The 15713-nt window shown below is 41.8% G+C and overlaps 1 protein-coding gene across 1 annotated transcript in view; it reads left to right on the plus strand.

Annotated features, from left to right (window-relative positions):
* Nucleotides 1-13574: 13574 nt before the first annotated feature.
* The window catches only part of LOC118390639 (ubiquitin domain-containing protein 2-like), a 67128-nt gene continuing 64989 nt past the window's right edge, over nt 13575-15713 (plus strand). Inside the window, exon 1 of the mRNA XM_052529434.1 lies at nt 13575-13755. Coding sequence (XP_052385394.1) covers nt 13686-13755 — 70 coding nt within the window. The 5' untranslated portion in view covers nt 13575-13685. The remainder of the gene's footprint in view (nt 13756-15713) is intronic.

Raw genomic sequence — 15713 nt, forward strand, 5'->3', positions numbered from 1 at the left:
AGTTTGGAGGGGTTTGTGGGAGAGGTGAAGAAGGTTTTTGATGCCCCATTTTCCAGGAGAGAAGCTACCTGGGAAGCTAAACCATCTTTGGCAGGACTCCCGCAGTGTGGCAGACTATGCAGTGTATTTCCGCACGTTGGCAGCGGAGAACAGGAGGCGCTGTTCGATATGTTCCTGTACGGTGTCTCGGAGGAGGTCAAGGATGAGCTTGCAGCTCGGGAGTTCCCTACGGATCTCAATTCCTTCATCGCGTTGGCCATCTGCATCGAGGGTGATTACTGGAATGATGGAGGGAGAGGAAATTCAATTTCGCCCGCACGTCCAGGGATTCCTCCTGGCCTCAGAGTCATCCCGGAAATCCCTGACGGTCCCGTTGCCGAGGAACTCAAGGCTTCCTGATCTCCCCGTAGAGTCACCGAAGACGGCTGAGTCACCGCTTCCCGAGCCTATGCAACTAGGCAGAAATGGGCTGTCTCCAGCGGAAATTTGTTAATTTTTTAAATTTTACCTTTATTTAACCAGGCAAGTCAGTTAAGAACAAATTCTTATTTTCAATGACGGCCTAGGAACAATGGGTTAACTGCCTGTTCAGGGGCAGAACGACAGATTAGTACCTTGTCAGCTCGGGGGTTTGAACTTGCAACCTTCCGGGTCCTAGTCCAACTCTCTAACCACTAGGCTACCCTGCCGCCCCAATGGCAATACAGGATCAATACAGAGTTGTCTCTATTGCGGGACTCTTGCTCATTTTGTGTCCTTTTACAGAGACCAGGCTCACCGGTAGGAGCGAGTACTCTGGTGGCACAATCCCCTCATCAACTGGTCTACGGGTGTCATCATGGGCTGGAGTCCGTTCTTCCACGCCCATTGTCTGAAGTCAGCGCAACCTGCCCCGGGGCATCTTCCAGGTTGGTTTGGAAGGTTCCCCAGACCTTTCCGCCATCCCAGTGCAGTACCAGGACCTCTGAGAGGTGTTCAGCAAGGCCGGACCACTTCGCTCCCGCCGCACCGAGCCTATGGCGGCAGGATTGACCTTCTCCCTAGCACCACGCTGTCTCAGGGACGTCTGTACTCTCTGTCGGGACCGGAGACCAAGGCTATGGAGACCTACATTAGGGACTCCCTAGCTGCAGCATTTATCCGTCCCTCTCCCGCCGCAGGGTTGTTTTTTGTGGAGAAAAAGGACAAGACCATGTGCCCGTGCGTGCATTGACTACCGGGGACTCAATGACATTACTGTTAAGAACCTAGGGAGTTTTTAGGGAGTTCTATGGAGTTTTTATGGAGTTCTATGGAGTTTTTATGGAGTTCTATGGAGTTTTTAGGGAGTTCTATGGAGTTTTTATGGAGTTCTATGGAGTTTTTAGGGAGTTCTAGGGAGTTTTTAGGGAGTTCTATGGAGTTTTTAGGGAGTTCTATGGAGTTTTTCCTAGCCACCGTGCTTCTACGCCTGCATTGCTTGCTGTTTGGGGTTTTAGGCTGGGTTTCTGTACAGCACTTTGAGATATCAGCTGATGTACGAAGGGCTACATAAATACATTTGATTTGATTTGAAGAACCTACCACTAATTTCCTCGTCCTTCGAGCCGATCCAGGTGGCCACAGTGTTTTCCAAGCTGTATCTATGGAATGCCTACCACCTGGTGTGGATACGAGAGGGGGATTACCTTCAACATGGCCAGCGGCCACTACGACAATCTGGTCATGCCTTTTGGCCTCACCAATGCCCCTGCTGTGTTCTGGGCTCTGGTAAATTATGTTCTCTGTGACATGTTGAACCGGTTTGTCTACATTGATAACATCCTCGTCTTCTCCCGCTCCCCCCAAGAACACATGCTACACGTCAGGCAGGTTCTTCAATGCCATCTGGAGAATCAGCTGTTTGTGAAGGCGGAGAAGTGTGAGTTCCATCGCTCCACCATCCCCTTTCTGGGTAACATCTCTGATGGGAGTTTCCAACTATCTCGATTATTGACCCCTGCCTGTCCTTGACCGGTATATTGCCTGGTTGGATTAATAAACTGTTGTTAAATCGACGTTGTCGGCATCTGGGTCATACCTTGAGACGTGCTGGCCAAAGCATTCCTTCATTTTTTGTCAGTCACAATGGTCAGGTATTCTGCCACTGTGTACTCTCTGTTTAGAGCCAAATAGCATTCCAGTTTGCTTGTTTTTTTTGGTAAATTCTTTCCAACGTGTCATGTAATTCTCATAATTTGGTTGGGTCTAATTGTGAACAGAGCCCAAGGACCAGCATGCTTAAGGGACTCTTCTCTAGGTTAATCTCTCTGTAGGCAACGGTTTTGTTGTGGAAGGTTTGGTAAACACTTCCTTTTAGGTGGTTACTGGTTGGTGAGCGGACCCCAGACCTCACAACCATATAGTGCAAATAGGTTCTATAACTGATTTAAGTATTTTTGCTTGATGTTGAATTTTATGTTCCTTTTGATGGCGTAGAATGAACTTCTTGCCTTGCCTCTCAGATCGTTCACAGATTTGTGGAAGTTACCCGTGGTCCTCATGTTTAGGCCGAGGTAGGTGTATATATATATATATATATATATATTTGATGTCTCTCTATCTCTCTCCCTCATCTCTGGGGCGATCTGGCTGACTGTGAAGGAGGGACAAAGGAGAGAAGGAATCTGCTCTCTCTCACTGAGGATCCTAACCGTTCTGCAGGAAGACGGTGAATAAATGAGAGATAAGCGATGTATGGGCTTATTTTCACCACGGGGACACTGCAATTGTCTGACACAGGTGCTTTGGTTTTGTACAACCAAATGACTACATGACCTGTATACGGAAAGATATCAGTTTGTCTCTGTGAATGGTTTGTCCTCTGACAAATCAACTGTAAATTTCGGTGTTCCTCAAGGTTCCGTTTTAGGACCACCATTGTTTTCACTTTATATTTTACCTCTTGGGGATGTCATTCGAAAACATAATGTTAACTTTCACTGCTATGCGGATGACACACATCTGTACATTTCAATGAAACATGGTGAAGCCCCAAAATTGCCTTCGCTAGAAGCATGTGTTTCAGACAGAAGGAAGTGGATGGCTGCAAACGTTCTACTTTTAAACTCAGACAAAACAGAGATGCTTATTCTAGGTCCCAAGAAACAAAGAGATCTTCTGTTGAATCTGACAATTAATCTTAATGGTTGTACAGTCGTCTCAAATAAAACTGTGAAGGACCTCGGCGTTACTCTGGACCCTGATCTCTCTTTTGAAGAACATATCAAGACCATTTCAAGGGCAGCTTTTTTCCATCTACGTAACATTGCAAAAATCAGAAACTTTCTGTCCAAAAATGATGCAGAAAAATTAATCCATGCTTTTGTCACTTCTAGGTTAGACTACTGCAATGCTCTACTTTCCGGCTATCCGGATAAAGCACTAAATAAACTTCAGTTAGTGCTAAATACGGCTGCTAGAATCCTGACTACAACCAAAAAAATGTATCATATTACTCCAGTGCTAGTCTCCCTACACTGGCTTCCTGTCAAGGCAAGGGCTGATTTCAAGGTTTTACTGCTAACCTACAAAGCATTACATGGTCTTGCTCCTACCGTACGCTACGGTCACAAGACGCAGGCCTCCTAATTGTCCCTAGAATTTCTAAGCAAACAGCTGGAGGCAGGGCTTTCTCCTATAGAGCTCCATTTTTATGGAATGGTCTGCCTACCCATGTAAGAGACGCAAACTCGGTCTCAACCTTTAAGTCTTTACTGAAGACTCATCTCTTCAGTGGGTCATATGATTGAGTGTAGTCTGGCCCAGGAGTGGGAAGGTGAACGGAAAGGCTCTGGAGCAACGAACCGCCCTTGCTGTCTCTGCCTGGCCGGTTCCCCTCTTTCCACTGGGATTCTCTGCCTCTAACCCTATTACAGGGGCTGTGTCACTGGCTTACTGGGGCTCTTTCATACCGTCCCTAGGAGGGGTGCATCACTTGAGTGGGTTGAGTCACTGATGTGATCTTCCTGTCTGGGTTGGCGCCCCCCCTTGGGTTGTGCCATGGCAGAGATCTTTGTGGGCTATACTCGGCCTTGTCTCAGGATGGTAAGTTGGTGGTTGAAGATATCCCTCTAGTGGTGTAGGGGCTGTGCTTTGGCAACGTGGGTGGGGTTATATCCTTCCTGTTTGGCCCTGTCCGGGGGTGTCCTCGGATGGGGCCACAGTGTCTCCTCCCCTCCTGTCTCAGCCTCCAGTATTTATGCTGCAGTCGTTTATGTGTCGGGGGGCTAGGGTCAGTTTGTTATATCTGGAGTACTTCTCCTGTCCTATTCGGTGTCCTGTGTGAATTTAAGTGTGCTCTCTCTAATTCTCTCTTTCTCTCTTTCTTTCTCTCTCTCGGAGGACCTGAGCCCTAGGACCATGCCTATAACCCCACCTGACATGATGACTCCTTGCTCTCCACCCCACATAGCCTGGTTCCTCTCTAGGTTTCTTCCTAGGTTTTGGCCTTTCTAGGGAGTTTTTCCTAGCCACCGTGCTTCGACACCTTCACGAAGGGCTATATAAATACATTTGAATTGAATTGAATTGAATTATACGTTCAAGAGCTTGAAAACCAATGATGGAAAATGGCAACCAAAAGATAAGGACATTTACTTTAGGCCTAGTCTACATGGTCAGGATAATGTACACAAAGGATTGGATCACAGGATGACTACATCATTCAAACACTCTGCTTTGTTCACAGGGGAAGTGAAAGCAAAGCTAAACAGCATTGGACAACACCCTGCTGCCCCTCACCTCTCTTCTTCTACTTTCACTTCCTGTCTTGCTTTATGTCATGGCTCGAATCTATATCCAATTGGCTGGACTTTGTTTTATTTGAGCCCTTTTGTTTCTTTAGTCCTCTAAATACTGTCACGGCTACTCACAAAATGAGATGTCAGTGGTTTTTGTGAAGGTTAATGACTGACTATTATCTCCTCTTCTGGGCTCAGGAGTAATGCTGAAAGCAGTAAAACTCTTGGTGTGTAACAGAGACCCCCCCGAGGGGACCTCATCCCATTATCCACACTCATTCAGCCATTCATCATAACACAGAAGGTGACTAACTGACATAATGGACATGAGCCCTCAACTCCCGAACCCAAGGACCTGATACACGCTACTCACACACATCTCAATACAGCTGAAACTGGTGCTTCCCATAATGTCTTTGGATATGAATATGCAAAAAAAAGAAGGAGATTGACAGGCAGTGAGGATACAATGAGAATAATAAAATGAGTCACTTACTGATTAAAAAGGCTGAATGCTGAATTCTTATTATGTAGCAAAGATCAAGCACGAGGTTTTAGACCAGGATGACATTTGCAATCTTCTGAGTGCCATAGTAATGAGCATCATGATGATAATCACCTCTGATTGTCATGTGTACCTTCTTTTCAGTTCGATACGAGTGTCTCTCTCTCTCTCTCTCTCTCTCTCTGGGCTGCTGGAAAAGGAGGTTACAGCTTTGTGAACACTGCCTAACACAAGTCGTCCTAGCAGTTCTTCGGCCGAGGCATTACGGCATACACTCCCATCCATATATTTATTTGGACACACACAAGAGATCAATGTGGCAGCGTAGTGCTCTGGCCTGGCTGAGACGCGTTTGCAGGGATAATGGTAAATCAATGAGAGGACTATCAAATTGGGACAAGACGCCGGCTCTGACTGTCTTTTATGGACTGGTAAACAAGTATGGGCTGTCTGAGCAGCAGCAGCAAAGAGCCTCACGTCTCCTTAAATCGCTGAAAGGTCTCAAATCAACACTTCCATTGATTATGTGTTAATCGTCAACTGAGAAGAGGTTTGTAGTTAATGGTTACTTTGAGATTGTGGTTAAAGTGGAACTGATCAATATGTGTGAATGACAAAGTGTCTTTTAACCCCCGTCTCTCTGTCCCTCTAGGATTGAACCACACTGTTCAGTACATCCTTCTTTCTATGGGACTAGACAGACATTCTCTTTAAATTATGGATGACAAAGATGTGTACATTTTCCCTCCTCCACTAATGGGGAAGAAGAAAGACAAAACGCAATCACATGTCTCAGGTCTAGCCAACTCCAACACTCTGCTGCCATCTGCTGTTTAGAAAGCATATTTCCTATATATTCTTATTTTGGTACTGTCTCACTAGAAAATCAATAAACAGTGATGACCATCCTTGATTTCTCTGAAGGGATTCTACTTGTGCTTCTATGAACACTTATACCATATGAATGTGACAGGATATGGTTCATGAAGCCAGACAGACACAACAAGCCATTGAGCCACAGCATGTCTATGGTTTATACCTTTCCTTCTCAAATAGGCTTCAGTTTCACCGGGCTGTAAGAAATATCAGGGTTTTATTGGGGTTTTCTGGACTTTTTGTCTGTGAAATATGATATCAGTTATCCTTTGAGGCCAGGGTTCCAACTGTTGTCCATTGTTTCACTTCTACACGGATTACTTGGTATTCTGTATTCTCACTTGGTATTCTGTATTCTCACTTGGTATTCTGTATTCTCACTTGGTATTCTGTATTCTCACTTGGTATTCTGTATTCTCACTTGGTATTCTGTATTCTCGCTTGGTATTCTGTATTCTCGCTTGGTATTCTGTATTCTCACTTGGTATTCTGTATTCTCACTTGGTATTCTGTATTCTCACTTGGTATTCTGTATTCTCACTTGGTATTCTGTATTCTCACTTGGTATTCTGTATTCTCACTTGGTATTCTGTATTCTCGCTTGGTATTCTGTATTCTCGCTTGGTATTCTGTATTCTCACTTGGTATTCTGTATTCTCACTTGGTATTCTGTATTCTCACTTGGTATTCTGTATTCTCACTTGTATTCTCACTTGGTATTCTGTATTCTCACTTGGTATTCTGTATTCTCGCTTGGTATTCTGTATTCTCGCTTGGTATTCTGTATTCTCACTTGGTATTCTGTATTCTCGCTTGGTATTCTGTATTCTCGCTTGGTATTCTGTATTCTCACTTGGTATTCTGTATTCTCACTTGGTATTCTGTATTCTGTCACTTCAATTAGTTTTAGATCAGGTTTTTGTCATCCATCAATCCAGGTTTCTCTTTACATAGAGGAGACAGACATGCAGATTACTCTATCACCAGTGTTTGCCTCAGGACACACACAAGAGGGCGCCATATAGCAAATTCAGAATCCCTTCCATGTACTGATCATTATTGTATAAACTGCCTTAATTTTGCTGGACCCAAGGAAGAGTAGCTAGTGGGGATCCATAATAAATACAAATACAGACACAAAAATCACAGATTTGGTGTAAAATGTCCACTGCCACTGGGAACAGAAGATTTGCACATTCTGTGGTAATGGAGGGGTTGTTGTTTACGTTGGTGTCACGTCCTGACCTTAGTTCCGTTTTCATGTCTCTGTTTTAGTTTGGTCAGGGTGTGAGTTGGGGTGGGATTTCTATGTTTTTGTTCTAGGTTTTGTATTTCTGTGTTTGGCCTGGTATGGTTCCCAATCAGAGGCAGCTGTCGATCGTTGTCTCTGATTGAGAACCATACTTAGGCAGCCTGTTATCCCACTATGGGTTTTGGGTAGTTATTTTCTGTGTTGCAGCTGACGGAGCTGTTTTGGTTGTGCCTTTTGTTACTTTGTTATCTAGTGTTCAGTTCTATTTAATAAAACGCCGAACACGTACCACGCTGCACCTTGGTCCTCACCTTCTTCCACCAACGACAATCTTTACAGTTTGGTGGAGGCGTTATCTTTGCAGCTGAAGAAATGCCAACTGCATTTGCAGCATGAGCAGACACAACAATATGATTTTATGTCTCCTAAATAAAGTCCCCATGTCTGATAGATCCATTGGTTTCTGTGTCATACTTGAGTAAAAGTAAAGATTTCTGAAAGTCAAGACAGTAAAAGTCTAAAAATTTGTGGGAACATAATTTCTGTTCAGCGAAGAACCCGGATCTCAATCCCATTGAGCACGTCTGGGACCTGTTGGATCGGAGGGTGAAACATTACAGAAATATAACTTGCAGGTGCCTCGGTGGAAGAGTGGGTAACATCTCACAGCAAGAACGGACAAATCTGGTGCAGTCCATGAGGAGGAGAAAGATAATGCAGCTGGTCATAAAAATCCAACAGTTACTTTGATTTTGACCCCCATTGTTCAGGGCCACATTATTCCATTTCTGTTAGTCACATGTCTGTGGAACTTGTTCAGTTTATGTCTCACTTGTTGAATCTTGTTATGTTCACATAAATATTTACACATGTTAAGTTTGATGAAAATAAACGCAGTTGACAGTGAGAGGACGTTTCTTTTTTGGCAGAGTTCATATACATTTAACGTGTGTGTGGACACCCTTTGAAATTAGTGGATTCGGCTATTTCAGCCATAGCCGTTGCTGACAAGTGTATAAAATCAGACACACTGCCATGCAATCTCCATAGACAAACACTGACAGTAGAATGGCTTTACGGGAGAGCTCAGTGATTTTAAATGTGGCGCCAGCATAGGAAGCCACCTTTCCAACAAGTCAGTTCGTAAAATGTCTGCTCTGCTCGAGCTGCCCCAGTCAACTAACTGTAAGTGCGGTAATTGTGAAGTGGAAACATATAGGAGCAACATCGGCTCAGCCGCAAAGTGGTAGGCCACACAAGCTCACAGAAAGGGGCCGCCGATTGCTGAAGCGTGTAGTGCAACACTCACTTCTGATTTTCAAACTGGCTCTGGAAGCAACATCAGCACAAGAACTGTTCGTTGGGAGCTTCATGAAATGGGTTTCCATGTTCGAGCAGCCGCACACAAGCCTAAGATCACCATGTGCAATGACACGCCTGAAGTGTTGTAAAGCTTGCCGCCATTGGATTTTGGAGCTGTGGAAACGTGTTCTCTGGAGTGATGAATCGTGCTTCAGCACCTGGCAGACCGACGGACGAACAGTTTGCAGCTGGTGGGGATATGCTCTGCCTCCAGCACACCTGTCTTCACCCACACAATCACACACACACACACACACACAGAAGAAGAGGGAGAGTGTACTGGGGGAGTGGCGGCAGGTTAGGGAGACACAGGATAAGAAGTAGAGGGCATGGCAGGGGCAGATATAACAGATGGTCTTCAAGAATCAATGGGTACATATCATTAATTTATAATTCCAGATTGCTCCTTTAAAAGAAATAGGCTAGTAGGTCTGATGTCAAGTCCTTGTAATGGTCTTTTGATGCACAATGGGGCAGCAGTGAACACTCAATTAAAACAAGATGGAATAAGTAGCTATCATTGTGTTTAAAACAAGATGGAATAAGTAGCTGTCATTGTGTTTAAAACCAGATGGAATAAGTAGCTGTCATTGTGTTTATAACCAGATGGAATAAGTAGCTGTCATTGTGTTTAAAACCAGATGGAATAAGTAGCTGTCAGTTTAAAACAGGATGGAATAAGTAGCTGTCATTGTGTTTATAACAAGATGGAATAAGTAGCTGTCATTGTGTTTAAAACAAGATGGAATAAGTAGCTGTCATTTGTTTAAAACAGGGAATAAGTAGCTGTCATTGTGTTTAAAACAAGATGGAATAAGTAGCTGTCATTGTGTTTAAAACAGGATGGAATAAGTATATGTCATTGTGTATTTAAACAGGATGGAATAAGTAGCTGTCATTGTGTTTAAAACAGATGGAATAAGTAGCTGTCATTGTGTTTATAACAAGATGGAATAAGTAGCTGTCATTGTGTTTATAACAGATGGAATAAGTAGCTGTCATTGTGTTTAAAACCAGATGGAATAAGTAGCTGTCATTGTGCAAGTTCATTGTGATGGAATAAGTAGCTGTCATTGTGTTTAAAACACCCTTGGAAAAAGATGTGTAACAAGATGGAATAAATCATCATTGTGTTTTAAAACACAATGGCCAGTAGCTATCATTGTGTTTAAAACAGATGGAATAAGTAGCTGTCATTGTGTTTAAAACCAGATGGAATAAGTAGCTGCTCATTGTGTTTAAAACAAGATGGAATAAGTAGCTGTCATTGTGTTTAAAACCAATGGAATCAGCTGTCATTGTGTTTAAAACAAGATGGAATAAGTAGCTGTCATTGTGTTTAAAACAAGATGGAATAAGTAGCTGTCATTGTGTTTAAAACCAGATGGAATAAGTAGCTGTCATTGTGTTTAAAACAAGATGGAATAAGTAGCTGTCATTGTGTTTAAAACAAGATGGAATAAGTAGCTGTCATTGTGTTTAAAACCAGATGGAATAACAGCTGTCATTGTGATTTTAAAACAAGATGGATTAAGTAGCTGTCATTGTGTTTTAAAACCAGATGGAATAAGTGGGAGCTATCATTGTGTTTAAAACAGGATGGAATAAGTAGCTATCATTGTGTTTAAGCCGCACACACAAGTTTAACACAAGATGGAATAAGTAGCAGTCATTGTGTTTAAAACAAGATGGAATAAGTAGCTGTCATTGTGTTTATAACAAGATGGAATAAGTAGCTGTCATTGTGTTTAAAACAAGATGGAATAAGTAGCTTCATTGTGTTTAAAACCAGATGGAATAAGTAGCTGTCATTGTGTTTAAAACAATATGGAATAAGTAGCTATCATTGTGTTTAAAACAAGATGGAATAAGTAGCTGTCATTGTGTTTAAAACCAGATGGAATAAGTAGCTGTCATTGTGTTTAAAACAAGATGGAATAAGTAGCTGTCATTGTGTTTAAAACAAGATGGAATAAGTAGCTGTCATTGTGTTTTAAAACCAGATGGAATAAGTAGCTTCATTGTGTTTAAAACAGGATGGAATATATCATTAATTTATAATAGCAGTCATTGTGTTTAAAACAAGATGGAATAAGTAGGTCATTGTGTTTTAAAAACAAGATGGAATAAGTAGCTTGTATCATTGTGTTTAAAACAGATGGAATAAGTAGCTGTCATTGTGTTTAAAACAAGATGGAATAAGTAGCTGTCATTGTGTTTAAAACAAGATGGAATAAGTAGCTGTCATTGTGTTTAAAACAGGATGGAATAAGTAGCTGTCATTGTGTTTAAAACAGGATGGAATAAGTAGCTGTCATTGTGTTTAAAACAAGATGGAATAAGTAGCTGTCATTGTGTTTAAAACCAGATGGAATAAGTAGCTGTCATTGTGTTTAAAACAAGATGGAATAAGTAGCTGTCATTGTGTTTAAAACAAGATGGAATAAGTAGCTGTCATTGTGTTTAAAACAAGATGGAATAAGTAGCTGTCATTGTGTTTAAAACAAGATGGAATAAGTAGCTGTCATTGTGTTTAAAACAAGATGGAATAAGTAGCTGTCATTGTGTTTAAAACCAGATGGAATAAGTAGCTGTCATTGTGTTTAAAACAAGATGGAATAAGTAGCTGTCATTGTGTTTAAAACCAGATGGAATAAGTAGCTGTCATTGTGTTTAAAACAAGATGGAATAAGTAGCTATCATTGTGTTTAAAACAAGATGGAATAAGTAGCTGTCATTGTGTTTAAAACAAGATGGAATAAGTAGCTGTCATTGTGTTTAAAACAAGATGGAATAAGTAGCTGTCATTGTGTTTAAAACAAGATGGAATAAGTAGCTGTCATTGTGTTTAAAACCAGATGGAATAAGTAGCTGTCATTGTGTTTAAAACAAGATGGAATAAGTAGCTATTCATTGTGTTTAAAACAAGTTGGAATAAGTAGCTGTCATTGTGTTTTAAAACAAGATGGAATAAGTAGCTGTCATTGTGTTTAAAACAAGATGGAATAAGTAGCTGTCATTGTGTTTAAAACAAGATGGAATAAGTAGCTGTCATTGTGTTTAAAACAGGATGGAATAAGTAGCTGTCATTGTGTTTAAAACAAGATGGAATAAGTAGCTGTCATTGTGTTTAAAACAAGATGGAATAAGTAGCTGTCATTGTGTTTAAAACAAGATGGAATAAGTAGCTGTCATTGTGTTTAAAACAAGATGGAATAAGTAGCTGTCATTGTGTTTAAAACCAGATGGAATAAGTAGCTGTCATTGTGTTTAAAACAAGACAGAATAAGTGGCTGTTGTGTTTTTCCTCCATACTCAGATGGTGAGAAAGTTGGAGTAGAGAGTTGGAGTAGAGTAGAGAGTTGGAGGAGAGAGTTGGAGGCGAGAGTTGGAGAAGAGAGTTTGAGAAGAGAGTTTGAGAAGAGAGTTCGAGGAGAGAGTTGGAGAAGAGAGTTGGAGAAGAGTTGGAGGAGAGAGTTGGAGTGAAGAGTTGGAGGAGAGAGTTGGAGAAGAGAGTTGGAGGAAAGAGTTGGAGTAGAGAGTTGGAGTAGAGAGTTGGAGAAGAGAGTTGGAGGAGAGAGTTGGAGTAGAGAGTTGGAGTAGAGAGTTGGAGAAGAGAGTTGGAGGAGAGAGTTGAGTAGAGAGTTGAGTAGAGAGTTGGAGAAGAGTTGGAGGAGAGAGTTGAAGAAGAGAGAGTTGGAGGAAAGAGTTGGAGTAGAGAGTTGGAGTAGAGAGTTGGAGAAGAGAGTTGGAGGAGAGAGTTGGAGTAGAGAGTTGGAGTAGAGAGTTGGAGAAGAGAGTTGGAGGAGAGAGTTGAAGAAGAGAGGCACTGGTGTATTATTTGGTTAAGATTACTTCCATTTTAGGAGGGAAATGCCGAACATCTTAACTTGTCAAAATTAACAGACAGAACAGCTTGAAAATCCAATGAGGCTGAAGATAAGGCCCATGCTGAGACTATGAGTCATTTATTGACTTATTATGGCAGGCTCTCTTTTAGCCACCAGAGTATAATGTAAAAGGACTCCAGGTCTTGCAGTTGTTGGATGTGCGTGCCTGTGGCCACAACACCCAAGAGGGCCTGCCTATACACTGGTGAAGGTGTAGACACTAGATACTGATCACGCAATGTTACACTTCTGGGACGTATTGGGATACGGTAGTATTAGAGTCAGTAAATTAGAGGAAATACTCAACTATAAAAACGATAGCAATAGAGTCAGTATATTCAAGGAAATACTAAACTTATCATCTAAATTGGGAACATTTTCCTGGAAAAAACAGATGTTTTAAAAGTGTATAAAGTATGAGTAGTTGTAGCATGCAGCATTATTAGTCTGCATAAGGTGACCTTGAAAACCCAGCGGTGTGTAGCCTTTAGAACCACAATAATAAAGTATAGCATTTAATAGAATAGAACATAATGGTTTCACATCTTATTTCACATTTGATTTTCACCCATGTGCTTGAAATTGCCCTGGTATGTATGGGGGACAATGCATTAATATAATAATAATATATGCCATTTAGCAGACGCTTTTATCCAAAGCGACTTACAGTCAGTCATGTGTGCATACATTCTACGTATGGGTGGTCCCGGGAATCGAGCCCACTACCCTGGCGTTACAAGCGCCATGCTCTACCAACTGAGCTACAGAAGGAGCTATAGGAGTTATTATACTAGAAACTGTTCTCATCTCAGTTACACTTTGCTGAGTTGTGTTCTCCCCGTCCTCCCTTCTCATCCGCCCATTCTTTACCTCTATTTCCTCCCTCTCCGTACCCCCTTCTTTCCCTTTTAGAAGCGGGCACCTTGTGATGTGTGTTCACTCCGCCTCTTCCCAGCTGATGCTCGCGTCCTTTCAATTTCTATTCTGAGAGGAAGACTTGAGCAAGAGGGGTCTGCGGGGGTAGCGCAGTTAAAACATCCATGGGTGGTTGTGTGGGTAGTCACCATGATTCTTCAGGCAGTTTAAACGAAAATTCTGACGGAACTGGAGGTAAGAAATGAGTTTCATACCTTCGGGGTGGTTTTTGGTCGATGATTGGTGGTTTTTGGTTACATGCTGACTTCATGCGCCTTGTTCCCCCTTGTGTATTCCCTTTATTGCAGCCGCCTATAACATCGTGGCGGCCACGTCTATAGCCCCATCCGGCCTCATGCGAATAATAGTTAGCTATTTAGGCAACATTTTATGATCTTGAAAATTCGTACTGTTCCGTGTTAAATGACTGCTTTTGTCTGTTTTGAATAAAGGCGTTTAATGTTGTAGTTAGTCATCCTGCTAGCATGCTAGCTATAGCCATCTTTCTACACAATAAATGTGGGTCACTGTTTGTCTCAGGAATGCAGAACATCCTAACGTTACATGCTGGTATAAAATGTTCTAACTCAAATGATGCTTTGTTGTGTTCACAGACACATTTTTGCAATCATATAACCTAATTCTGTTTCATTTAATGCGTATTTTCTTGGGGGTCGACATTCTAAAGTGGGGGAGCGTGACATTTTTAATTCGCAGCTGCAGGAGGATGGGGGAGTTGCACCGAAACTTGCTTTAAATAACTAACAGTGGTGGTGGTTCTTGGTTCGTTGACATGTCCAACAATTATACTGTATTCAATAATAACCCAGAGTTGAATATCACATCTCATTGACGAGCATAATTTAATGGATATTATGTAACCCACCGTTTTCATTCCAGTAGTATATAATGTATGTATCCAGTGCTTTGTGAATGAGAGACGGGTATTCATATAATGTTTGGCTCTTAACTGCGACCCCTTAGGTGGTTAATTCACACTGTTATTTCCTCGCCGCGGCGGGATTTCAGATGTGTAATGTTACAGATGTTGTTGTTATGATTTTAGCTGGTGTGATTCAGTTTGGGTTTGAGGGGTAGGGGCTTGTACATGCACACAACTCAGTCTGTGATAGCTCCTTGCATAGATAACCGGTATTGATCTTCTTCATGTTTACATTGCAGTTATTGCATATGCACACGGCAAAAATGTACCTTTGTCCTGTGTCCCTTGAGGCGGTCCTCCCAATGCAACAGTGTCCCGAGGTCACTGGTATATCACGTTGTTAGGTCTACACACCATTATATTGCTATTACCAAGCAGTGCTGTTGTCACGCCCTGACCGTAGATTGCTTTGTAGGTTTCTATTTTTCGTTTGGTCAGGGTGTGACGTGGGTGGATATTCTATGTTGTAGGTCTAGGTTTTCTTTTTCTATGTGTTTGGCCTGGTATGGTTCTCAATCAGAGACAGCTGTCAATCGTTGTCTCTGCTTGAGAGCCATACTAAGGTAGCCTGTTTTCCCACTATGAGGTGTGGGTGATTATTCTCTGGTTGGTGTTTGTTGCTCCTGTCAGAACTGTTCGGTAATCGGTTTGTTGTTTTTGTTGGTGTATTCATCTGGATGAAAAGTATTATGGAATTATGGATACGTACCATGCTGCACTTTGGTCCTCCTCTCCTTCCACCAACAAAAACCTTTACAGCTGTAACCAAATGTGGACTGACTGCACATTGCTGAACATGTGTCGAGCTTCTAGAACTCACTCACAAGATTCTACAAAATAGCTAAATAACTCTCTCTTGGCCGAGAGAGAACATAGACTTGAAATTCACTGGCCACTTTTATACTGAAACACTAGTCACTTTTTATAATGTTTACATGTTTTGCATTACTCATCTCATATACTGTATTCTATACTATTCTACAGTATCTTAGTCTATGCCGCTCTGACATTGCTCTTCCAAATATTTATATATTAATTCCTTTACTTTAGATTTGTGTTTATTGTGTGTGTTGTTGTGAAATTGTTAGATATTACTGCACAGTTGGACCTAGAAACACAAGAATTTCGCTACACCCGCAATAACATCTGCTAAACACGTGTATGTGACAACTAAAATGTGATTTGATTCCTCCAGGGAGCGGCTAGTTAT

Source organism: Oncorhynchus keta, chromosome 11 (assembly GCF_023373465.1).
Source record: "Oncorhynchus keta strain PuntledgeMale-10-30-2019 chromosome 11, Oket_V2, whole genome shotgun sequence".
Taxonomy (NCBI): domain Eukaryota; kingdom Metazoa; phylum Chordata; class Actinopteri; order Salmoniformes; family Salmonidae; genus Oncorhynchus; species Oncorhynchus keta.